Source organism: Sebastes fasciatus, chromosome 19 (genome assembly GCF_043250625.1).
Source record: "Sebastes fasciatus isolate fSebFas1 chromosome 19, fSebFas1.pri, whole genome shotgun sequence".
Taxonomy (NCBI): domain Eukaryota; kingdom Metazoa; phylum Chordata; class Actinopteri; order Perciformes; family Sebastidae; genus Sebastes; species Sebastes fasciatus.
In genome coordinates, this window is record NC_133813.1 from 21,369,665 (window position 1) to 21,394,145 (window position 24,481).

General features: G+C 42.6%; 1 protein-coding gene and 1 long non-coding RNA gene across 5 annotated transcripts; one reads left to right on the forward strand and one right to left on the reverse strand.

Annotated features, from left to right (window-relative positions):
* Window positions 1-162: 162 nt before the first annotated feature.
* setd1ba (SET domain containing 1B, histone lysine methyltransferase a) lies at window positions 163-19,661 on the reverse strand. Of its 3 annotated transcripts, XM_074618767.1 has the most exons (19): window positions 17,404-17,543; window positions 17,022-17,188; window positions 16,694-16,792; window positions 16,165-16,435; window positions 13,691-13,812; window positions 12,053-13,156; window positions 8,312-9,064; window positions 7,400-7,573; window positions 7,189-7,282; window positions 6,880-7,091; window positions 6,692-6,764; window positions 6,206-6,589; window positions 5,978-6,112; window positions 4,820-5,512; window positions 4,333-4,499; window positions 3,472-3,597; window positions 3,229-3,348; window positions 2,624-2,761; window positions 163-2,515 (listed from the first exon to the last, which is right to left on the reverse strand). In XM_074618767.1, the coding sequence occupies exons 1-19, from the start codon at window positions 17,462-17,464 to the stop codon at window positions 2,342-2,344; spliced, it is 5,067 nt and encodes a 1,688-aa protein (XP_074474868.1). In that variant the 5' UTR covers window positions 17,465-17,543; the 3' UTR covers window positions 163-2,341. The 3 variants fall into 3 exon arrangements, with proteins under 3 accessions (XP_074474868.1, XP_074474866.1, XP_074474865.1); XM_074618765.1 differs by lacking the exon at window positions 17,404-17,543 and adding an exon at window positions 19,542-19,661 and having other exon boundaries at window positions 4,820-6,112; XM_074618764.1 differs by having other exon boundaries at window positions 4,820-6,112.
* Window positions 16,719-21,882, forward strand: LOC141757871 (uncharacterized). 2 transcript variants are annotated; one of them, XR_012591767.1, is made up of 2 exons: window positions 16,719-16,849; window positions 18,357-21,882. It is a non-coding gene; the product is annotated as an uncharacterized LOC141757871 (long non-coding RNA). The 2 variants fall into 2 exon arrangements; XR_012591766.1 differs by lacking the exon at window positions 16,719-16,849 and adding an exon at window positions 17,968-18,109.
* The last annotated feature ends 2,599 nt before the right edge of the window (window positions 21,883-24,481 follow it).

Consider the following 24,481-nt stretch of genomic DNA (forward strand, 5'->3'; position numbering starts at 1 on the left):
CTGACTACTGTTTCCATTCATGAAAAGTCAGCCCGAGTTGGACTGTGAGGGTTTATTTCAGATGAACCATCCATCAATGAATAAATCCACTGACTGTATAGCAAGTTACTGTATTTCACCTCCCACATTGTTTGCCCCATGTCCCATTAAAAACAACCACTGTTTATGGATGTATGCAAAATTGCTTTATTTCCATTTTTCCTTTTTCATACATTTGTTGTGTAATAAATAGACATGAGAAACAGGCTGATGCTTCATTCCTCTTCCCATGCCAATTCTGCACCTTTTTGTTTTTTTCTCCACACCGCAAACAACTTTTTCATAGAATTTACAACAGAAAATAAAAAAAAAAACAAAGCTTGACACAAGCTGAATCTCCTGCTACCAGCTCATCGCTCGCTTCATATGTTACATAGATCTCTGAGCTGTGTTCGCGTAGCAAATCCTGGGGAACAAAAATATATATATTTATATATATATATATATATTTATATAGTATTCACAGTTACAGTATTTACACATTGTAGGATTACAAAGCAAATGGGCAGAAAATGAAGACGTTTCTACAAGAAACAATCTTTCAAAAAGGGAGGTGGAGACTTTTCCTGTACACAGTGGACCTTTTTCTTTAAATAAACAACCTTTTTAAACCCTCAGATTCCTTTTACAGATCCCTGAAAATATTTTTAAATACTCAGTCTTTTGTTAAAAAAAGAAAGAGAGAGAGAGAGAAAGATGCATCTTAAAAGTGTTACCCTTGTGAAGATAAAAAAAAAAAAAAAAAAGCTTTAGATCTTCTGTACAAGTAATCATATACAATATAAACATCACTGGTGAAAAAAAAAAAAGAAAATCTCCATAATCGATCCAACTGAATGCAAAGCGATGACTGACTTGGTCTTGAAAGGGGGGGGAAATGATTGGCTGAGAGTGGGGCGTAAAGCAGAAGTGCAAGCCTCGAGTGCATTCACAAACATCTCTTTTCTTTTATCTTAACAACCCTTGTAGAAACACTTCTGTTTCGCAGGAAACATTGAACACTGGTAGAGTAATAAGAGTGTTATATGAAGAGGACACAAACATGAGACAGTCATCCCAGGTACAGATGAAGGACGCATCATCAAACTCCCACAGCGGTGAAAAAATAGGCAGCAATTCTTTGCAACATGCATGTTAACACAGCTCCAGGCGAAAACAAAAACGTTCCTTTATGTCCGTCACCGGCCTGCTCAGGTTAAACAAAGACAGTTACACATCCATATGGCACTTAAAATGAGGAATAGTTATTTCTTCATAAGTTGAAAACTTAGTTTAAGAAGGTTTTTTCAAAAGCTGCCCAGTGGATGTAGACAGGGACTGATTCAATTTTCATTTCCTTGCATCTGCATGATTGGGCGGCCTTCTACGCTGTGGCCTACAGGGGGCAGTGCACTCGCATTCACACACACACACACACACACACTAAGATGATAAATTCACTCACACATTCACACACAAATATAGTGTCTTTGAAGAAACAAGCAAGAGGAGAATTACCTAAACAAAACTGGAAAACACTGGACTATCATTAATACAAATTTTGCACGTTTTTGTTTTTTGCATAAACTAATAGGAAGCAGCATGATCCATTATTGGCTGGTGAAAGCAGGCGTGATATCCAAATATTCCAGATTTTGTGGCAGGATTTATCCATTTGTATTACTTGATTTACTTTTTTTAAATATCAGTTTGATTTATGTCCAAGAAAACTGCTGCAGAGGAGGTAGGCGTGAGAAAGCAGGGTTGTAGTCCAGTGTCGGGCTGCGACACTCCACCGTCATCCCATCTGCTCAGGTGCCCGACCGCGTCTTCTCCCACAGAGAGGCGTTTTCCTGGCGGGCTTGTGCGTCTCAACAGTGTTAGTGAGCAGCTTAACATGTGTTGTTTTTCTTGTACCACGTGTGGTGTACGTAAAGCTTATGAAACAAACGAGATTTTCTTTTTTAAAAAGTGTAAAACTGTACAAAACCAGGACTGGACGTGGAAGGAGCCATGCTGAAATACTGTCCGACGTTGAGGGGACGAAATGCTGCACGAGCAAGTCAAAGTGTTTTAAGTAAGTTCTGGGTCACTGGCAGACATAAAAAACGATGCGTTTTTTATTTCAAGAGCACCATAAATCGTAAACAATCTAGAGTTTAATATGTTGAAGAGGGTCACGCAGACGAGTTGCAGGTTTTTCTTCTCCAGAATAAAACCTTCCCTCTTCAGTTCTTCCTCATCCGGAGTCTCAACATGTGCGGAAACTTGAATGAAATATAAGGACAGCACTTCTACACACCTGGAGAACCTCGCGTGGACGTTAATTCAGCGTTCCCCTACAGTTCTCTGCCCCACACAAACAGGGGATCTTCTCGTCCTCGATGGGGAACTTGTAGTCGTACGTGATCTCCTCGTTGACGTTGATGGGCTGCCTGGAGTAGATCACGATCTTCTTTTGAGACTCCACCGTGATGACCTTCGCATAACAGTTGGGCTGAAAAGGAAAACACACAATTAGATTGTTGTTAAGCTTCTGTTTCTGTTTCATATAGGTGGTGATGAAGCTTTTACAAAAAAGAGCATCATGCGGATTTTGGCTTACATTGCAGCTGTGGTTGATGAAACGGGCGAAGTTGCCACACTTCGTAGCATCTATGATGGTGTCGTGGTCAACGCGGAACATGTAGCTGCTACCGATGCCCTCCTCCTCGTAGCGCTTCTCCCGCATGTCCGCAATAACCTGCCAACGGAGAATTGTCACTTATTAGAGGTCTGACTGTAGCTGCCCCAATCTTAAAGCCAGAGTGAACATACTGGTATCATATGAAATGAGAAACCTAAGGAATCCATTGGTAACAATCGTGTCATGGTAGCTTGTCGGGAAGCAGGCTAAATAATGCTCCAAAGTTAGGTTAAACTTTGGCGTTGAAACCCTTTCTGTTACAGCAGTCCATGCATCAAAGTTTTGGTTATTTCCCTGCATACTTGACATCTTACGAATTCTAATAAACTTGCCTTTTGCAACAGACATTTTCTATGCAAACCATAAAGTCTACATACATACAGTATAAATCCATCATAAATCTTGAATGCAATTATTTAAATATTTCTTCATTATGGAACAGATGTCAGATGAATCCAAGTCGATTTGTAAAAATTTAATCATTGTTTAGGTACCCATAGAAAAAGAAAAAAACTGCCTCTCACCTGTCTGATGTTTTGTCCCACGTACTCGATCACCATTTCATCCGCGGCGATGGGCTCCATAGCAAACAAACCCCAGTCGTGGATGTGTGACTTGCAGAATCTGATCCTTTTCTTACGGAACTGAAAGAGAAAAAGGGCGCAAAGTGTCAATTGACAATAAAACTTGTGTTTCTGCTTACTGCTGTAAAATTCAGGGTGAACCAAACTGCCCACTGGAGCAAAGTTCAGTTTGACTGCGTTTACCTTCAGCTGGTTGAACTTCAGCAGGTCACTGTCACACGCGAACGAGGACAGCAGACGTCGCTGCTCCGATCGCCGCTCCGAGCCAGCTCTGGTAGAGGCGTGGACCTGTGCAGGAATACTCATACCCTGCAGAGAGAGGAGCTGGGAGTTAGAGGAGTTCACCCACGGTAGGTTAAAGAGCAAGGTGGGCGATGTTGAGAAACTAGCAAGAGCACACTACATTTTAAAAATGATCTAGCTGGAAAAAACAAGCCCAATGTTGTCAACTCTTCTAATGAAAATAGCGAGCAGCACTAGCTCCAAACGTCACTAAATCTAGTGAGAAAAGTGAGCAACATTGACAGTCCGTCGCTTCAGGCCTCCTTCCAAAGCCACTCCCCCAAAATTATCATTACGAACGTAAACGCATCATAATGAACGAGAATGGTGAACATGGCTATTTTAGTACTCATAGCTGTCAGGCTAGCATCTTGTGGAAGAGTCCGGAGATGCACAATGACTGCACGGGCAGAGTGCGCACAGGCAGGCAGGTAGGCAGGCAGGCAGGCAGGCAGGCAGGCAGGCAGGCAGGTAGGCAGGTAGGTAAACAGACAGACAGATAGGTAACCCGTCCATTCATTTCATTCGGGTCAAATTAAATGATTGGACGGGTTTATTAAAGTTCCGCGACAGCCACAGATATTTTTTTCTCTTATTTTGTGAGAGCATTTGATTTTTTGATTGCTGTTGGGATGTAATGAGAATTTCAACTAATATAACAAAAATGTTTCTAAAATCTTTACGACCCCGACCTTTAACGTATATCATGCCACTGATGTTTTAGCACTTTCGCAGAAGTCGGACATCACAATCTGTCCTCACCTGTGTGTCGACCGGCGGCTCCTCATACTGCAGCTTTGTGCTCTGAAGGTACTTGATCTTGTCCTTCTTGTCGATCTTGTAGTATCCTTCGCTTCGCGCGCAGCCGGTCATGTGATCCCTCATGCCGTCGTCTCTTCTCTTTTTCTTCACTCGGGGGATGTTGGTAGGTGCAGGGAAGTCAAGGAAAGAAACTGAAAAGAAGGCCTTGGAACCACAGCTGAGATGCCAAAACACTTCTGAAGCTCAACAGATATTCAATAGCAGCCAAAAGAGTTCCTACTTTTCACCACCAGAGGGGGCTGCTATGTGATACACACACACTACAAAACAACTCTATTAAATTAGAAAATACTTATCTTTTTTAGTGTTATTTGACTGGACTGCTTTGTGGAGCACTTTGTAACTTTGAAACATGACATATACATAAATATTAATGTGACAGACGACATTTGGTGTAAACCAGCCGATGTTGAGCAGTAAAGGATATGAGGATGGTTGACCCAGAGCGTGTCGTTGAGCCAGTCGTTGCAGTTATCCTGCTGGAGCATCTTGTCATAAGTGATCTGCAGAAGCCGGATGTCTTCGTCATCTATGCCTTCGTTCCAGATGTCGTACAGGATGGTCATTTCCTCAAAGTCGGAGCGCGGGGCGAAGTAGGGCCGGTGAGGCGAGGCGACGGGCGACAGGCTGTCCAGCAGCAGCTCCTCCCAGCCTCGCCGCGCCCTCCGCGTAGGCTTCACGACCACAGGTTTCTCTTCTTTGTAGGACAGGAAGCCGTCTTCGGCAGGTAGGACCGTCTTAGGCTTCACCTCTCCTTCCCGGAAGTCCAGGCTCGGGTGGTCGGGGGACTTGGCGGATATCGTTTTTGCGGACAGATCGCTGAGATGTGCGTCGTGAGGCAGAGTGGTGGACTCGGATGAGAGCTCCAAAGACTCATCGGCTGCAGAGACGGCCGGGGTCTTTTTGCCTTTGGGTCGTCCAGGTTTTCTCTTCGATGGAGCAGTGTCTGATGGCACGGGGACGTCTACAGTGAGACCGGCGGGCAGATCTTCGGGGACACTGGCTGAAAGCTCTGCTCCGGCTGACAGGGCCTGGTTAGGCAGAGCGCTGATGGGCGGCTCCTTAAAAACGGGTCTATCGTCCAGGCTCTCGGAGGATATTTTCCTATTAAGAGTCAGTGCTGTGGGGTCAGGGAAGACAGGGGTGAAGGTTAAGTCTCTTCCTGGAGTGCGGGGGACTCCAGCGCTAAGGACAGGGGATTGTGCAGGGTAGGAAAAGGGGCTACCGGGGATGTGAGGGGAGCTAAGCATCAGGCTGCTGCCCGTCAGCGGGGCATCGCTACCAGGTGTGTTGGGCACCGTGTCCGTGCTCTGGGACTTGCCCAGGCTTCGGGCACGCTCCATCAGGTCCCTGCCCGGCGTGCGGGGGATATCCTCGTCTGTGGGGAGCCTGGCCCGCTGAGGGAGGTCAGGCAGGGGACCGGGAGGGGGATGAAGGAGGGAACGACCTTCTACTGCCGGGTGAGGAGGGAGAGGGAGGTGCATTAAAGATGCGGAGGCAGATTTGTGGAGAGGTTTGTTTGCATCTACGGGGGTTGGGGTTAATTGAGCGGGGGTGCAGGGTACTTCCTCAGGCTCTGCTTTACCTTTGGCTTTCGTCTCCTGGACGCTGTCGGGCAGGGCGCCCGTGGGAGTGGGCGGCCGAAGACTCGGTACGGGCTCCTTGGGTTCAGACTTCACTACGGGAATGTTGCCGTCTACGCTGATGTCTCGCTCTTTGACTGCAAGACAAGACATTCATTTCATTTAACATCTGACATCAACACTGCAAAATGATAAATACCTTTGAGCTGAATAACAAAGCGGACACTCACCTGGGAGGCCTTTGGACGATGGCGGCTTCAGGTCCTCTTTCACCTCCTCCTTAGGACTAGGAGGTCTGCGTTTGGGCTTGCTGCTTAGTTCCTCCCTGCTCCTCTTGTCCTCCTTATCCTCTGGAACCGGTACCGCAGGAGGGCTCGGCGGCTTGGTCTCCGTCTTCCCCTCCTCTTCATCAGAGGACGATGTCGAGGAGGATGAGGACGACGAGGAGGTCTCTACCGCTTTGCCTTCGGCCTCCACATCTACCGCTGCCGCCGCCTCCTCGTCTTCCTCCTCCTCATCCCCTTCCTCTTCGGAGCTTAACTCGTACTCGGAGGAGTCTGCACTTTCTGCTGAGGAGTCGGAGCTGGCCTTGGAGGAAGATGAACTCTCGGCTTCTGCAAGAAACGGGGAAAAGAAAAGATGAACTACAGTACACAGGCAAAAAAAATAAAAAAAATAAATCAAGTAAGTTGTTGCTGTTTGATATTTAAAAGTACCATCGTCAGACGAATCTGAGGAAGCGCTCTCACTGGATGAGTCTTCATCATCACCATCCTCGTCGGCGGTCTCCTAAGAGACGATCACACATCATAGAAATGTTTACAAAATGCACAAATATTCATTGCACACTATGCGAACAATCCAACTGATACACAATTAACGGGAAGTTTTTGAGATGGCTTACTTTGCCTGACGACAGCCGTTCCGCAGCCTCTGTTTCAGGCCCCTCCTCCTCCCTGTCGGACAACGACTCTTCTTCCTTTCCTGAGGTGTCCACCTCTTCCTCTCCCTCGCTGTCCAGTTCAAGCGGCCGCGAGTGCCGCCGCTTCGCTGCAGCGCCGTCCGCATCCATTTTGGAATCGTCCGACGGGAGCTCGGCTGGGTCTCGATCCCGGTCTGACAGGAATAAGCCACGAGATGAATTAGCTATTGGTCATTTTATAACGCCCAGGAAGAAGAGAGAGTGTAAATGTGTAGAACAAAGAGATGTTACCTTCATCATCCAGCTCGTCATCCACCGGAGTGGAGGGTCGGGCTCGTTTGTTGTCCCCCGCTGTTGCAGCCTCGGGCGGGTCCTTCCTTTTCACCTGAACACAACATGCAACCATTAAACACAAACTGGCGGCGCAACTGGTCGAGAAAAAAAAAAAAGGACACTACCTCCTTGTTCTGTTTTTACTAGAAAGACAAACTTGGAGGCTAACCTTGAAGGAAGGCAGGCGGATGGCCCCTCGCAGACCGATCCCCAGGCCCATTCCCTCGTAGCCCAGTCCCTCGCCCTTGTTCCAGTTCTCCAGCAGACTTGAACCCATCGTCTCTTTGGGTTTGGGTCTTTCTTCTTCCTTCCCCTCCGCACCCTTCACCGGAGTCAAAGAGACCTGGGGAAATAAACAATATGATTTTTTAATGCTGGGTAGTTATCGTATTAAACCCTGTTATTATACTGAAAAATAACTGGATTCGGTCTACAGATCAATTTTCATGAAACAACTGCTGCTTCAAATGCAGTTGAGGATTATTTTCACGTTCAGGTAATGAGTCGATCCATTTTCTAATTGATCGTAAAAGGAGATGTCTTTAACTTGCTTGTTTTGTCTGATCGACAGTCTAAAAAGCCCAAACATGTTCAATTTAACCAGATAGAAAACAGAGAAGAGCGACAAAGCCTCCCATTTGAGAATCTGGAATATTTGCCATTTTACCTTGATAAATTAAACAATTTATTGAATTGAATATAATTTAATGAATTAAACAATGAATTGATCATCCACATTGTTGTTTAATTTACTTGATTAATTATGTAATCTTATCACGGCAACACAACCACAATAATGGTAAGTTCTTTTCTTTATTGAGTTGATGTTTATCATGAATATTTGTGTTGCAATACAAACTAAAATGAGTGGTTATTGATGTTGCAACAATTCATGGCTTCAATTATGAAATAATATAATATGGGCGTTATTAGACTGTTTTAACAATTGATTTAACAGCGGGTTAGAAGTCAGGACAAGTACATTTCCCCCACACATACTGTGCATGTGTATATATATAAGCTCTCTTTGCTTGTATCTGACCCTGTATTTGTAGCGTGGAAGGTGAGATAAATAACTTACCTTTGCCGAGTGTTCCTTCTTTTCCCACCAGTCGTCAAAAGCTCTAAAAGCCACCACCTCCACCATTTTGCGGTTGAGGTCCCTCTTCATGATGGCCTTCAGCTCCTTGACAATGACCAGCAGCACACCGTCAACAGTAGCCTTGTGGGGATCCTCCTTTTTAGTCTCATATCCAGGAGGAGGAACAGTAGGGTTGAACTTTGGTATACTGGGATTCTGCCATTGTTGTCCGGGTGCTGCTGCTGCGCCGCTAACGGGTGTAGCACCCATATTCACAGGCTGGTAGGGTGCCCCGTACGGCGCAGACGCACCACTGTCTATAAAGTGTGGATAAGGATAGGGCCCTCTGGTCTGAGCCATGCGACTCAGCATCTGCTGCTGCATCTGGAAGGACATGGGAACGGTGCTCCACTGTTCCCACCGTAAGCAGTTCATCAGCTCCATTTGCACCAGTGGCACCATGCTGTGAGCGTAGGGACCCATGTGTTGCAGCATGTGGTGAGGCACTCCAGGATGACCGGCCAGGTGAGGATGTCCCGGGACGGCAGAGTGAGGGGCCAGGTGGTGATGGGAGAGCTGGAAGCCAGCCTGGTGCTGGAGAGTAGCGAAGCCGGGAGGAGGGATGGAAATGGTCTGCATCGGCGACACCGCAGAGTTTATGACGATGCCCTTGCCACACTCTGCGCCGCTGTTCGGAGTCCCGGGCATCTCATCGTCGGAGATTTCCATGTCTTCTCCTGACGACTGAGGAGCCTGTGTGAAGATGGACAGCCTGTCAGGACTATGCGAGGTCAACATCTACTTTTCACAGGTTATACAAGTACAATTGTCTGCCCTTTTCATCTCCATGACAACCAAGAAAACACCATCAATTTATGAAGACCTTGATATTAGGCCACTAATGATTATTTTCATTGTCGATTATTTTCTCGATTACTTGTTTGGTCTATAAAATGTCAGAAAATGGTGAAAAATGACGATCAGTGTTTCTCAAAGCCCAAGATGACGTCTTCAAATGTCTTATTTTGTCCACAACTCAAAGATATTCAGTTTACTGTCATAGAGGAGGAAAGAAACCAGAAAATATTCACATTTAAAAAGCTGGAATCAGAGAATTTTGACTTTTGTTTAGGGCTGTCAAGACAACGTGATAATTACACATTAACGGAAATTTGTTTTAATGCCACTAGGTTTTTAATGCTTTAATGCAACTTGCGATTTTTTTGGTTTTAGCGGGCTCAGTTTTAGAGCCAGAATGAAGATACTGGCATCATATAAAACTAGAAAACCTAGGGAAAATCCATTGATACCAACCATGTCATACTAGTTTGTCACGAAGGAGGCTAAATAACACTCCAAACGTATGCTAAATTTTGGCGAGGAAAAACTGGCATGGCCATTTTCAAAGGGTTCCCTTGACCTCTGACCTCAAGATATGTGAATGTAAATTGTTTCTATGGGTACCCACGAGTCTCCCCTTTACAGACATGCCCACTTTATGATAATCACATGCAGTTTGGGGCAAGTCATAGTCAAGTCAGCACACTGACACACTGACAGCTGTTGTTGCCTGTTGGGCAAACAGCATATTTGCCCACTCCCATGTTGATAAGAGTATTAAATACTTGATAAATCTCCCTTCAAGGTACATTTTGAACAGACAAAAAATGTGTGATTCATTTGCGATTAATCGCGATTAACCATGGACAATCATGCGATTGAATATTTGAATCGATTGACAGCCCCAAAAATGTAGTCAAATCGATTAATCAATAATCAAAGTAGTTGCTAATTAATTTAATAGTTGTTAACTAATCGATTAATCGTTGCAGCTCTACTTGAGATAAGGTTGAAGGGCTCAGAACAAAGCTAGTAAGTGGATCTTAAGTTAAGATTGTTTTATCAATCTGCCCCTTTAGGTTTAACATTAATTACAGGTGTAGTTTGACATTTTCCCAAAACTGGTTCTGAGGTATTCTACAATACCTGAGATTCATGGTGCCTTCAAATGGGGTCGCGACTGTGTTCACGAGAAGAATCCATATGAACGCCCCCCTCGTGGCATTCACGACCTCGTACATGGAAAGTTCACGAGCTGTGACGTTTGTTGACGTTGTCAGAAACGGCGTAGGCCATGGAAGTAAAATTTTTTTTTGCATGATAAGTTAATATATTGTAATTTTAGTCGTATATTTATTTTCTTCGTAATTTTATAATATTTCTGAGGAAAATGTTGATATTCCAAACGACCTAATCTTGAAATTTGTTAGCCTCTGTGGCTTCTAGACGCCGACAGTAACGTTAATATTGCCGTTGCTTAGCAGCGGTGTTCTCTGCGACTTAACCACTTGAACGCCAAGCATATCGTGTCCACGACTTCCCATGTTGTAACACAAGCTCACGAGTTTCATTTGAAGGCACCATTTGTAATGGTACCAAGGCAATATTCTTTTTTGGGTGCCTTACTTTGAGAAACATAAACCTATATGTTTAAATACAAGCAGACAGTTTATTTTTATCTAAATATCTGATTAAAGAATAAGTAAATAATACCTGCACTTAATACCAACCTACAGCACTTTGGTCAGTATCAGAAAGCACTGAAGTGTGATAGCTACTCAGTGAATCATTCAAAATAAAAGCAACAAAGTTCAAAGTTCAAAGTTCACAAGTTCACCCTAGCACAGTCAAACACAGCTGACCCATGTTGTTGGTCAGCATGTTTCCAAACAGAGCTGTTTGCTCTCGGCACCAAACTCCTCTCCTAAAACCATTACGGATAACGTGAGCGCAACACTTTGAACAACATCAGCATTGAATCCTCTTCCCTGCCGTTTGTCATCATAAAAGGATTTCTGTTACGAATGCTGCAGGAATGAAGCTAAAGGAGAGTAAACTCAGCATGGGAGTGGCGTCGTTATCCAAATGACCTGTTCGTTTGCCGTGCTTGCTTTTGGGATAACTTGAAATGTGAGACTGGAGACGCTGCGGCCAATCCTGACTGTCAGGCTCGGCAGAACCAGGAAGTGTGTTGTTGAATGGGGCTAACTGCCAAACTGTGTTTTCCTCCGTGTGAGCGTGTGGTGAGCGTTAGAAAGAGGAAACAAGAGTGTTCAATTCCCCAACAGCAGAGCGGCTCTTATTTCTCCTTTCAACGCAGTGTAGAAATACAACATCACAGGCCAGATGGCGTTACTATGTCTTCAAAACAAGAAGATCAACTTCATGTGAATGTGAAGGTATTTGTATGGCTGTGAGTTATGTCTAAAACTTTTCATTCATAACTTATGTCAACTGTTTTACATCTTTGATACGCATATTCAGAGACCATTGTGCTAACAAATATACTTTTATCACAGGTACAAACACTGCTTATTAGTCATTTAAAGATCGTATTTGTGCTCTGCACAAAAATTAAAAAGAGCAAACACCTTTTTTGTGGTGCCTTCATGCACAGATTGCTGTAAACTTGTTACTTCCTTTACAAGGCTTAATGAGAAACAATGAAACGAAAAGGAAAGTTTACTACTATCACTCTGCACTGAAACTAGACCTCACTTCCTGTGTCCTCAGTGTTACCGTCACAGCTGTGAGTAAACATCAGCACCGCGCTACTATCAGCTAACACGGATTACCAATACAAGCTTGTTTGAGCTACATTTGGAAATGTGAAATGCAACTTAACACATTGAAATATAAACAAGTTTCATGCAAATATAAGAAAACAAATCTGGGTCTTACCACGTCCATTTTATCCGTGGGAGTGTGGCATCGAAAATGTCCATCCTTGAGGTCACTGTTGCTCATCTTCTCCGGGACAGGAGAGCTGATCCTCTTGATCAGCGAGGCAGTTCCGGGAATTGGCTCTTCATCTTCCGAGTCTGGCAGTGGGGTCGGACTGATATCCTCCAGGCCGGTGCTGGAGGGACGGGAGTTGTGTGGGCCACCTTGGGAGCCGCTTGTGTAAGGGGGAATTGGGGATAGCTGAGAGGACGAGGAGGAAATCGGACTTCCCTCCATTCGCACCTCAGTGTCCGAGTCTCGCTCCTCCAGGAACGGCAGCAGTTTTGTCCTTTTCTCCTTGAGGAGCATCTCAATGCGGGAATCCAGGCTATTGCGCTCTGGATCAAGCCCGGGGGAGCCAGGTGAGGGGCAGTGCTCTGGTGTTTGAGGAGGAGGGGTGCTCGGATGGGGCACGGGCTCTGGCGGGGGCTCTGGGATCGGAGGAGTTTCCGGTCTGTCCTTGACGGGCAAAAAGTCAGTGGCAGCTGCCAGAGGCGGCTGCGGCGGTCGGAGGTATTCACCCTCCCTTTGGGCCGGGTGATGGAAAGCAGGCTCCGACGGGGGGAACGCGGGAGGCAAAGGAGCCTGGTAGGGCGAGAAGGCGGATTTGAAGTTGGGCGTAGCAGGGGGAGGCGCTGTGTAGTTGAAGGAGGGGGTGGAGGGCGGAGGCTCAGGTGGGGTGAGCTGGTGCTGTTTGAAGGACGCTTGCTCGGACGTCGATCCTCGATACATGTTGCTGCGGTACTGAGGCCTCTCCGGTCTGCGGTTGTACGCATCCTGGAACTTGCTCTCGTGTCTGCGGTTTTTGTAACCTCCGGAGCTCTCGGCCCGGCTGGACTGGTACGCCGGCGTGGACTGACGACTGGAGAAGTTGGAGTCTTGAGAGAAGGGCGTACCTGACTGCCGGGGGGTGTGAGGGGTTCCCTGGGACTGGGGTGTGTCCTGCTTTAGGCTGGAGTAGCCCGTCTCATGGGACAGAGGAGTGGTGGAGCTGCTGGGTGGCAATGTTCCTCCAACAGCAGACACGCTGCTCTCGGACAACCTGCGGATGGGCTCGCAGGCCTTAGAGGAGACAAACAGGGTCGAGATTAATCCAGGTGTCACAGACAACACAACTAAAAAATGAAATGTCTTTAGGTTGTAACTTAGGAGCTACTGTATATCAATGCAGTCATGAAAAATAATTGCCAAAATGACCAACAGTTACATTTCCCCGTGCAAAGATTTTTTTTTTTTTTTTTTAAAGCAACTAGTGGATAAGAGAGTCTCGGCACAATGCCTAGGGGATCTCAGGCTACGAGGCCAAAGTGCACATTTCACTGGCTTTGTGATTTCAGTCCACAGGCAAGGGTCTGGATAACATTTCCTCTGCTCTACTCCACCACCTGCTGCACTGATAAAATGGATTACAGATAAGGATGTCAGCTTAGATTGGTAAGTTATTTCTACAAAAGTAACACTACAATTCACCAGGCTGACATTGCAAAAAAACAGTAGAGACTGTACTAAACAACTGTATATTATTATCTATAGATCTCCCACTGCCACAGGTAAGGGAGCTAATAAACACATGAACATGTTAGACGCATTTTTTACCAGTAAGGCTTCTGCCAGGCTACGAGGGGAGACTTCTCTGGCCTCCTCTCCACCAACAGGCAGGGTCTGCGGAGTGTAGCTGCCATTCATCAGGAGCTGGAAGTACCGAAGGCGATTCTCACCTGCAGAAAGGTAAAAGAAAGGTCTGATGCCAAGTCGTCTATGAAGCGGGCTTAATGCCAGCAAGCTTTATTAAAACCAATCTGGTTGCTGAACCCAGAATCTAAACTTTTGTAGATACATGTATGTGGTTTTCCTTTCTAGGTTCACACTTCCCAATTATATACAGTGGGAGCGTTACAAACTACAGTAATATATTACTATAATTATAATAAAGCCTGCCTATATATGAACTGTCGGGCTGTCCCGAACACCATTTTTTGGGCTTCGAAGCTTCGGTGAGAAATATTCGAAGCTATTGGAAGCTTCGGGACAGTGACACTGCCACACTACTGTACACACACACGCACCTCTTCACATAACAAACAGCGATATCCCTCTGAGAATAACTTAGAATAACTAATGTTGAATATGAATAATGTTGTGGGATTATTCCTTAATTCATGGGCTATTTGGGGATTTCTAAATTATTTTTCTATACTTAAATATTAAAAAAACGAAACGAGGCATTCAAATACTGATTTGGAGGTAGATTACCATGGCAACGGTCGAAGCTTCGAAGCATTCGAGTCAGCCCTAATGAACTGTAAACTATAAAACTCAATACAATAAATACCGTGAATGTACATATGGTTATCTGAACCGTTATATGTTATACATGCTGTAATATAACTGCCCAAACATGTCTTAATAGATTTAACATATCCTACACAAAATGCAACACTTTAAGCACACTATTTATAAAAAGAAAAATAATTTGTAGGAATAATTAGCACCTGTGTAACTAGTAAAATTTGTACAAATTGTAATTAAAAACATCAGCATTTTGCTTTCAAATTAACACATATGCAAAACTGTTGCCAGTCAAATAATATTAAAATAATATTATAAAATTTACATTGTCTTGAGAGGAATTAAAATTGCTGTTCTGCAGCAAGAGTCTTCGAATCTTTACAGTATTACTGACTGGAAAAACTAATTCAAATTGCAAGTATTTCATTTCAAATGTGACTCAACAGAGATGGTAAAGTGGTAGAGGACTCTGACAGAGTGCAACTACAATTCCTATTTAGACTATTTATAAAAAGAAAAATAATTTGTAGGAATAATTCAAGAGAATAGCACTTGTGTAGCTAGTAAAAAATTGTACCAATTGTAATTAAAAATATTTTGCTTTCAAATTAACACAGATGCAAAACTGTTGCCAGTCAAATAATAAACACCTTACATGGTCTTGAGAGGAATTAAAGTTGCTGTTCTGAAGCAAGTCTTTGAATCTTAACAGTGTTACTGACGGAAAAACTAATTCACATTGCAGGTATTTCATTTAAAATGTGACTCAACAGAGATGGTAAAGGGGTAGAGGACTCTGACAGAGTGCAACACTTGTTAACTACAATTCCTATTTAAACTATTTATAAAAAGAAAAAACAATTTGTAGGAATAATTCAAGAGAATAGCAATTGTATAGCTAGGACAAAATTGTACCAATTGTAATTAAAAATATTTTGCTTTCAAATTAACACAGATGCAAAACTGTTGCCAGTCAAATAATAAACACCTGACATGGTCTTGAGAGGAATTAAAGTTGCTGTTCTGAAGCAAGTCTTTGAATCTTAACAGTGTTACTGGCAGAACTCAAATTGCAGGTATTTCATTTAAAATGCGACTCAGGAGAGATGGTAAAGGGGTAGATGACTCTGACAGAGTGCAACACTTAACTACAATTCCTATTTAGACAATTTATAAAAAGAAAAATAATTTGTAGGAATAATTCAAGCACTTGTGTAACTAGTAAAAAAATTAGTACAAATTATAATTAAAAACATCAGTATTTTGCTTTCAAATTAACACAGATGCAAAACTGTTGCCAGTCAAATAATAAACACCTTACATGGTCTTGAGAGGAATTAAAGTTGCTGTTCTGCAGCAAGAGTCTTTGAATCTTAACAGTGAAAATCTAACTCAACTTGCAGGTATTTCATTTAAAAAGCGACTCAGGAGAGATGGTAGAGGGGGAGAGGACTCTGACAGATTGGTTTGTGTTTGTTTACAGGTCTGAAATTATGCACAGTGGGAGTACACACAGCACCCTGAGCACTGGGCTTGTGGGAGCAGCCTTACATTCAATGAAATTCAATTATCCCACGTTACCGGGCAACGCAAGTAAATTTACACACGTGATAATGCTGCCCTACCAATAACTCAAAACACACAAGGCTTCAACACTTCACTTCTGAATGAATGAATGAATGCTTTTGCCTCCTGCAGCAGCAGAAGAGATGCGTGCGTAAAAAAAAAAAAGTGGGTTACAACCGTCTTCTCCTCGAATGACTGAATCACTTGTTGTTTACCTTTCGGGTCCAGCTCCACGTGGATGAAGTTTCCCATAACAGACGTCTTGTGGAGCGACTGCACGGCCACTTTGGCGTCTTTCACGTTCTCAAAAACAACTTTGGCGATCCCCAGGTGCTTCTTGTTCTTCGGATTATACAAAATCTCCACCTGCTCGATCTCTCCGAACTTCTTGCACATGTCGTTAAGAAATCCTTCCCTGATGTTGTCGTTGAGCCGGGCGAATGTCACCTCCTTGGGAGGCACAGGGCCGATGTAACACTCATCGATCTGGAGGAAGAAGAAGAAGAAGAAGGAGGAGGAGGAGGAGAGGAGTTATAAGAGGTGCTTTCAGGTTGCACCATGTGGGGGTCATTTGTGACAGCTGAGATAAGAGCAGGGTAGTTAAAGATGAACATGCACACGTGTTATTTTGGTTTCAGACATCATAGTTTCACCAGACATCCAGAAGATGATCGAGGGGGGTGTGTCTGCACACTTTTTGACAGCCTCAGGATAAAGCTGGCATCACTTTCTGGGAGTAGATACCTTAAATCTTGGCACCGGTAGATCCGTCTCTTTGTACTTCGTCCAGAGACGACCGATCCTCGGGTCTCGGACCATGTCCACCGGTGGCATCCCCGGGTCCTGCAGGAGATGAAGGGGGGAGACACAACACTGTTATCAATCCCATCCACAACTTTGGTGAGAACTTGTTGCAAAGTAGTTTCACACAAATCAGTTTGTGTTGGACTAAAAAAATGAGTTCAAGTTGCTGGAACATGCCCCTCCAACACAGCCACATTGTAGCCCCATCATGGAGGTTACGGCTCCTCGGTTACTATTGTAACCCCCGGGTGTTTCTCTCTCCACTTACGGGCATGTTGAAAGTCTGTCCATCGTAGCGATACAGCTTGTGTGATCCCTTCTTCAGCGCCGGGTCGATGATCAACTTGTAACTTCTCCAGTGGTGACTCCGCTTCTCCGGCGCCGCCGAGCCGCAGACGGGATGATGACTGCTGTCCATGCCGCCGTTCGCCAAACCTGAACCGACAGCAGCGACAAGGAGAGAGAGGAAAGAGAGAGGAGATATACCGTGAAGCAACCGCTGAAACACGGTCCCGTTACCAGCCCCCAACACTTTAAAACACACACACTGGTAGAGGCGATAACCGGGGGTCTAGCGTAGCTCCCGGTTGGAGGAAAACAGGCATTATTAGGAGGGCTGGAGGAGAAAGAGGAAAAAAGAAGCAGCTTACTTGAACTCTGCTTTCTGCCATGGTCTTCGTTCAATCTGGTTTTCTCCCCTGGCTTGGACATGGTTCGTCCTATCGAGGGGTTTCAGCTTTTTAATTGACGAAAAGACGAAGTCGCTTTCCTTTCCTTCGCCCGCTTACATTACATGATTTTAGCTTGAAGAATACTGCCTCCTTTTCGGCGAGAGCCAACACATATTGTGTGCCTCTCTCTGGTCTGGAGCTGCTGTCTCTTCCACAATACACCGCTAGGCTTTTGCCCACCCCTCTATGCTAGCCGCACTTTCGACACAAACTCTCTCTATTTAAGCCCATTTCATGTTTTTTACTGTCATATAAAAATTGAATGTTTTTAAACAAGTCTGTTAATACCCTTCGTATGTATACATGTTATTTAATTTAGACCTGGTAACAGCTTCGGTGTCGCTTAAACCTCATTTTGTGTCGAATCTGCCGGGTTGCATTTACCTAAAATGGCAAACACAAGCTATAGACACACAGGGAGCAATCTTCTTAACTGCCACTAAAGGCTAATAAAAATTAGCTGGTGGCAGGTTTTTATGCACAAACATGTCTTTGTGAACACATTCAAACATTTCGGCGTATATTTTAAATAAATGAATTGTGTGCTCGGCTGCTGAGGAGCTATTGTTGACTGCTAATGTGAGATGTCTGAAGGATTACAATACGAAACTCCGTTGGAAAAAAGGTGAATTTAAGAGCAAGGCGAACGTTTATAACCGTTGGAATGCGGCTGGGTTGTGCTCTGTCAACAAACTAGTGCCCAAACCGTTGTGTTGGTTACTCGCTTTTAAAAGCACTAAACAGCTAGATTTTGAGCTTTACATCATATAATATTAACCCCGAATTGTTTTTATCATTTTTAAGTATGTTTGTGAGTTGTTTATTGTCGACTAAAAGTGGATTTTGTTTGACATTGCCTGGTGTTTTTGCAGTGCTCGGGCAATTGGCTGGTTAACAGCGGCAGCTCTGGCGGAGCCAATCAGAGCGCAGCAAGCCGAGGAGCTGTCTGCTATTAGAGGCACGGCTCAGGAGTCCTTCAACGCAGAGCAGAGAGAGAGGGGGCCGAGCGCTATCGGCAGCCATTTTCCTAAAAACAGGGACTCAAATGGCCTATATGGGGTTTCCTTTGTTCCAAAAAGGGATCTAACACTTGATTTCCTCATCTCTCACTATGGACTATGATAAAAACTATGATTCCTCCTTTTAAAGGATTGAGAAGAAGGAAGAGAATGTACTGGATGTAATACCCTCTGTGACATCTTGAGCCTTTTTTCCTCTGCCTTGGAATCCATCTTTGTCTTAACTAGGTCATGGCACACCCATAATACAGTAATAGCATTTAAGTGAAAAGAAAATCAAATGTTGGTGAATAAACAGCCTGTATGATTTTTGGAGAAATTAGTGGGGAGGAGAAAAAAAACACAGTTTAAAGTGGCAATGTGTAATGGCTGTTTGTTGGGCATTGCACTGTGTATGGGCCTATTGTAGGATATGAGTAGCAATGAGTAAGTTCAACTCTTTTATAATAATTTGTTTGCTAATAATGTAAAATGTGAGGCATGCAGTTACTGTTATAAAAAAAGTGTTTTCTGTCAATTTATCTATTGAGCTATTTGATCACAGACATTTTGGCATCTGTAACTTTATTATGATCACTGGCATGCTGACATATAAGACGATCCAGGTTATATATATATATGCCACTGCTCCTCAAATGACAGAAAGCAGGCCATGGATGGCCTTTTTGCAGAATAGTTTATTGTGCTCCTTGCTATTTTGACTGTTTGATTGATAACCCATTTTGCTTTTGATTAATGACTTTAAACACTTCCCCTCTCACAACAGCAACGCTTAACACCCTGGTGGCTTGTGTGTGTTGTAGCCTACCCTTCTTCCTTCCTACGACTTGTGGAGACACAACCTCAAGCCAGATTAGGTTTGTGTGCTGTCCATTTGCCATTTAAAAGAAGCGTCCAAAGTGTAATCGTCTGCTTGACCTTGCTTCCAAGGGCATATTTAAATGTCTAAGTCAGGTCGCATTTTTACAGTGTATAAAAAAAATAGACCGTCAAAGAGGAAACAGATGGAGGGAAAACTCTGATGGTGAAAATATTTACCTCAGCACTTTGGTGAAATGCAGTGAACAGGCCTAAACGCAGGGGCAGGAGGAATGTTTTCAGCTCCATCTTCGGATCCTCTAATAATGGCATTAATAAGGGGTGGGTTAGTGTCGTCTCCTGCAAAGGAAGGAATCCATTAGGCACGAAAAGATAGAAAGCTCTTTTGAAAACTTTTTTTTTTTGTGTGATCAGTAAGGCATTGCCTCTCAGCCAGCGAATATGCATCTTCAAGCATCATCTGTGTGGGCAATATGCAAACCATCTCCTCTCTCTCTTCTCTCTCCTTGAAGACAGGATTGCACTCAAAGTAGGCTCTAACCTTCTTCCATTTCGACATTTTCTAACTGAGCTACATAAAAACCACAGGAAATGTGTTGAAAGGTAATGGATTTTTGAGCTTATTTCACTTTTTTCACATGTTTATGTCTAAATGTAATCTAAATAGAGGACAGAAAACATGAATTGTGGTTAAAACGTTACAATAAAAAAAACTATATTGACTTTTGCAAAAAAAAGTATATTTTTGATTTGATATTTGCAAACTTACAGTTTGTATTTCAAAAAAACATGTAATCCAAGTCTTAAAAAAAAAAATCTTAAAGGGAGAAATCTTGTAAATTTCATGCTTCCCTTTTGTCCAAAAGAGACCTTTTGGTGATATGTAGGTCTACACTTTGCTATGGCTTTCTCTGCTGTTTCTCCTGTCTCAAAATGGCTTCTTTACAGACAAAGGAGAAGCACTGTGCGTAAAATGTTGCTGCGCCATAACTGGGAGAGGCTCACATTCACTCGGTGAAAGGAGCAGCGAGCTGTGAGGACGTTTCTCTGTGATACAACAGGAAGTCTTGACACCGACAACGACACAAGGGGGGATTTTTTTTACTCGAATGGCGTGTTTCAGAAGTATAATAGAAGAAAAGTGCGTAAAAAGGAAGTTAATACTAGTGGCGCGTTGCTGGGCTGTGTGGTTGCTGGGCTGACGCGCCCTGGCAACGGCAGTAATCCGAGAGCTCTGGACGGTTGCCATGAGAGCGTGTTGTTGCAACCCCCCACATTGCCATATAAGGTCATGAGGAATCCTCCTCCGCAGCAGCAGCAGCCCTGTTGTTCTGTATCTGGGTGGAAATACAACACTGGGGGGTTTGCTCTCTGTGGCTCCAAACAAAGACCGGAGTGATTTATAAGTGCTAGAAAATACTAAAGTTGGAGCTATTACGCACTCCCTTTTTGTTGGTGTATGCGTGTGAGTGTGCGTACAGCAGCTTATTTTGCTTCATGACAACACACATAATAGTCGTTGACGTGTCAGAGGCCTGTTTTTCTTGTTATGCACTGCGCGCTCCCGGTGCAAAGTGCGCGCTTTTCCTCCATTTGCAGGTCACAAGGCGCCAGACAGACAGACAGACGCATGCTTTCTTTCTTTCTTTCTTTCTTTCTAGACCCCCCCCCCACCCAGTGAGTGCACAAAGTGTGAGTTTTATGTATGTAACACAGGTGAACACGTTGCGCTCATGAGGTTATTTATAGGCCTTTGTTAAAAAAAGAGAAACCCTCCTCGGTGGGTTGCACCATTCAGCTTTGCGCGCCTCTGACAGACTGGAATATTCCACACACACAGAGGACTGGCCTCTCTCTCTGCTGCAGGACAGCTGTCTCTCTCTCTGCACGACGAGAAAACATTTTTTTTTTTACAATTGTTCTTTGTTTATTAATTGATGAAAACTGTGGATATTTTGCACACCTACAGGACAATTTAATATCCTTTATATGCGTTATTATTCATATGTTAGGCTGCCATGTTTCATAGCCTAAGCACAAGCACTCTTTTGGCATTTTTCATAGCTTGTACTAACACCAGAAGCATATGGGGCACATGGGAACACGGTTTTATGGCTGTTTTCTGTGGAATCAGAATAGCAGGCAGCCAGGCAAACTGCTGTGTGCTGTCTTTTCCTTGTATGCTCAGCCTTTTATTCTGACGGATTGCCCACTGAATCAAATCAGGTATCCTGTGTTTTTTTTATTATTATTATCTATGGGTACACTGGCTTATTCAAGGATTTTTTCATTGGTGGTACTGTATTTATTTTATTTAAAACATTGACTTTTCTTCTTTCTAGCTCTTAAATATGTGGCTTATTCAAGGATTTTCATTGGTGGAACTGTATTTATTTTATTTAAAAAATTGACTTTTCTTCTTTCTAGCTTCTTAAATATTTTGCATGTCAAGTGTATTATTGGTGTCACAGTATGGTTTGTGATTAAGTGTCTTTTACTTGGGCAATATTATCACCTGTCTGTGTTTCTGAGATGTTTAAATAAATAGAATATACCCTCATTTTTTATGTTTTATTGTTGTGAAGGAGGTTGTTCTTAATTGATGGACTTGCATTCAATTTACCCTTTTAAATGTTTTTTAGGCCCACCTTTAAAACAGTATTTAAGCCTGTCATGACTTATTAGATACTACACTAAAATACATAATGGACATAATTCATGCTGCAGGGTGACATAGCTGTAGGAGCAATTTTTTTTCAGGAGCAATTTTGCAACATTTTCTTTTATATAGGTGAAACTCCCTTTTAGTTATTGCAGTAAATGTGTGTATTCTGGCAAAAAAAAAATACTTTAAGATAACATGTTTTCTTAAAATAGGCAAAGTAAAGGGCAGTGTCAGCTCATCCTCTTAAAGGGACAGCTTGCTCAAATTTTCACCACTCCTACCCATTAACTGCATATTTTCCCACCCGTGACCACTGAAATTTTGCCTTTTTAAATTTGGCTTTACATCTTAGTATGAGAGAGAAAATGTTCCAGACCAGAGAGACTGAATCATAACCTCAAAAACAACATTTTTGTGTATTCAGATTATGTAGTCTAAGATCTATGATCTGCTCTGATACTAACTGAACTGATACTGATCATCGACTTGGCTGAAACATATTCCTGATGTTAAAATATCATGTTATTGCATATAGTGTAATGTCCATGAACATTCTCAATCATCCAGTTTATTTGATATCTAGTTGTAACTTAAAAGGCAACTGGATTGAAGACTACAGTCCATGTCCACATCTGGCTCAACCATAATTTAAACACTGATAAGTTATTCCTCATGCCCTAAAGCAGCCCGTCTGCTTCACACAGCTTCCCATTTTAAAAAGCAGCACGTACATGTTTTCACCTCATAGTAAGGTAACATACTGTACCTCAGAATGTTATCTCCAAACCAAATCACTTTATTTTGCTCATTTAGTTAGTTTGATGCTGTATAAAGACGTCCGTATTTCACCCTGGGACGACAGAGAATAGTTTATCCTGCATGACGCCCCAATCTGTGATGTCACTGCAGTATTCAGCCATACAGACTGAACAGAGGAGTATGACAGATTGCTTGTAAATATCCCTGGGGATTACAAAATGATCACATTAAAGGGAAAAACAGGAATAAACATGGTCAAATAATGTACTTTTTTACTCATTGCATGATTAGGTTCAGCATAAAGACTGGTTGCTGAAGGTTTGTTTAAAGGCTAAGTATTTTATACAATCACAGATCCAAATCAATAAGGATCTGTACCTCATATATACAGTATCTATATCCATCTATATCTCTCTCTCTCTCTCTCTCTCTATCTATCTCTCTCGCTCTATATATATATATACATATATATATATATATATACACACACACACATATATATACTGTTTATATACATACATACATACTATACATAAACACCTGATATTTGGGTTTCTTATGAAGAAAAGTGAGTGGTCTATCATCATGAGCATTAATCCCATGCAGGGGAGAGCGGGGTTGGTTGGTTGGTTGGTTGGTTGGTTGGTTGGTTGGTTGGTTGGTTGGTTGGTTGGTTGGTTGGTTGGGACATTTTTGTATCAACACCAAATAAACAAACTAATAATAATCGTACTAATAAATAAACTACTTGAACAGTAATAAAAATAATTTGATCCCTGAACAGATACACGTGTCTACTAACAATTTATCAATTTTATTAGAGCCAAACCAAGCGTAAAGGGCACACTTTTGTTAAATGTACAAGGAGAGCATTTTGCCAAATTTCTGCCTCCCCGGGACGTTTGGGACAGTGGGGAGGGTCGGTTGGGACGCCTTGTTCTGGGCAAAAAAAATATAATTGAAATTGAAATTGATTAGACTTTATTTGAACACCTTATATATATATATGTATGTATATATATATATACATACATATATATATATACATACATATATATACATACATATACATATATATATACATATATACACATATATACATGTATATACATATATGTATAGATATACACATATATACATATATTTACATACATACATATACATACATATATATAAACATATATATATATACATATATATACAGACATAAATATATATATATATACATATACATATATATATAAATGTCACTTGTTCACACATTTCTTTGAGAAAAATAAAACATTTTTAAAATTATTATATTTTCATTTATTACTTCAACCCTGACCTTTGAACTCTCCTGATACCGACAGATACCACTAACATAAAAACATCCTACATGAAATTTGACAAAAAAATGAGTTTCTGACTGGCTGCCAACATTCACTCAGCGGGTCATATTCAATTAGGAAAAGCCCTTATCTTGTTATCTCAGGGACTTTATTTAGTAGACTTTAATCCAGGACTTTGGACTCCTGTGCTAGTTACCAACAACAATTCAGACAGATAACACTATAACATCTGCAACTAGCAACTGATAGATCAGACTGACATTTAATGAATTAAAGGAATTTTCCATATTGATTCAAACAGCCACGCCTGGAAATGAAAAGGGTGGGCAACCCAAAGTAAAACGCATACGGACATAAAATATTTGAAGAATCTGAGAGAAGTGAGTCGGCTGGTTTATTACTCG

Excerpts from the sequence above, each read along its gene's own strand:
- setd1ba (XM_074618764.1), bottom strand. The coding sequence starts at position 17,464 with ATGTCCAAGCCAGGGGAGAAAACCAGATTGAACGAAGACCATGGCAGA. Across the intron at positions 9,065-12,052 it reads CCACGGATAAAATGGACGTG|GCTCCTCAGTCGTCAGGAGA; the intron begins GTAAGACCCAGA and ends ATCTTCACACAG. Across the intron at positions 2,516-2,623 it reads TCATCAACCACAGCTGCAAT|CCCAACTGTTATGCGAAGGT; the intron begins GTAAGCCAAAAT and ends TTTCCTTTTCAG.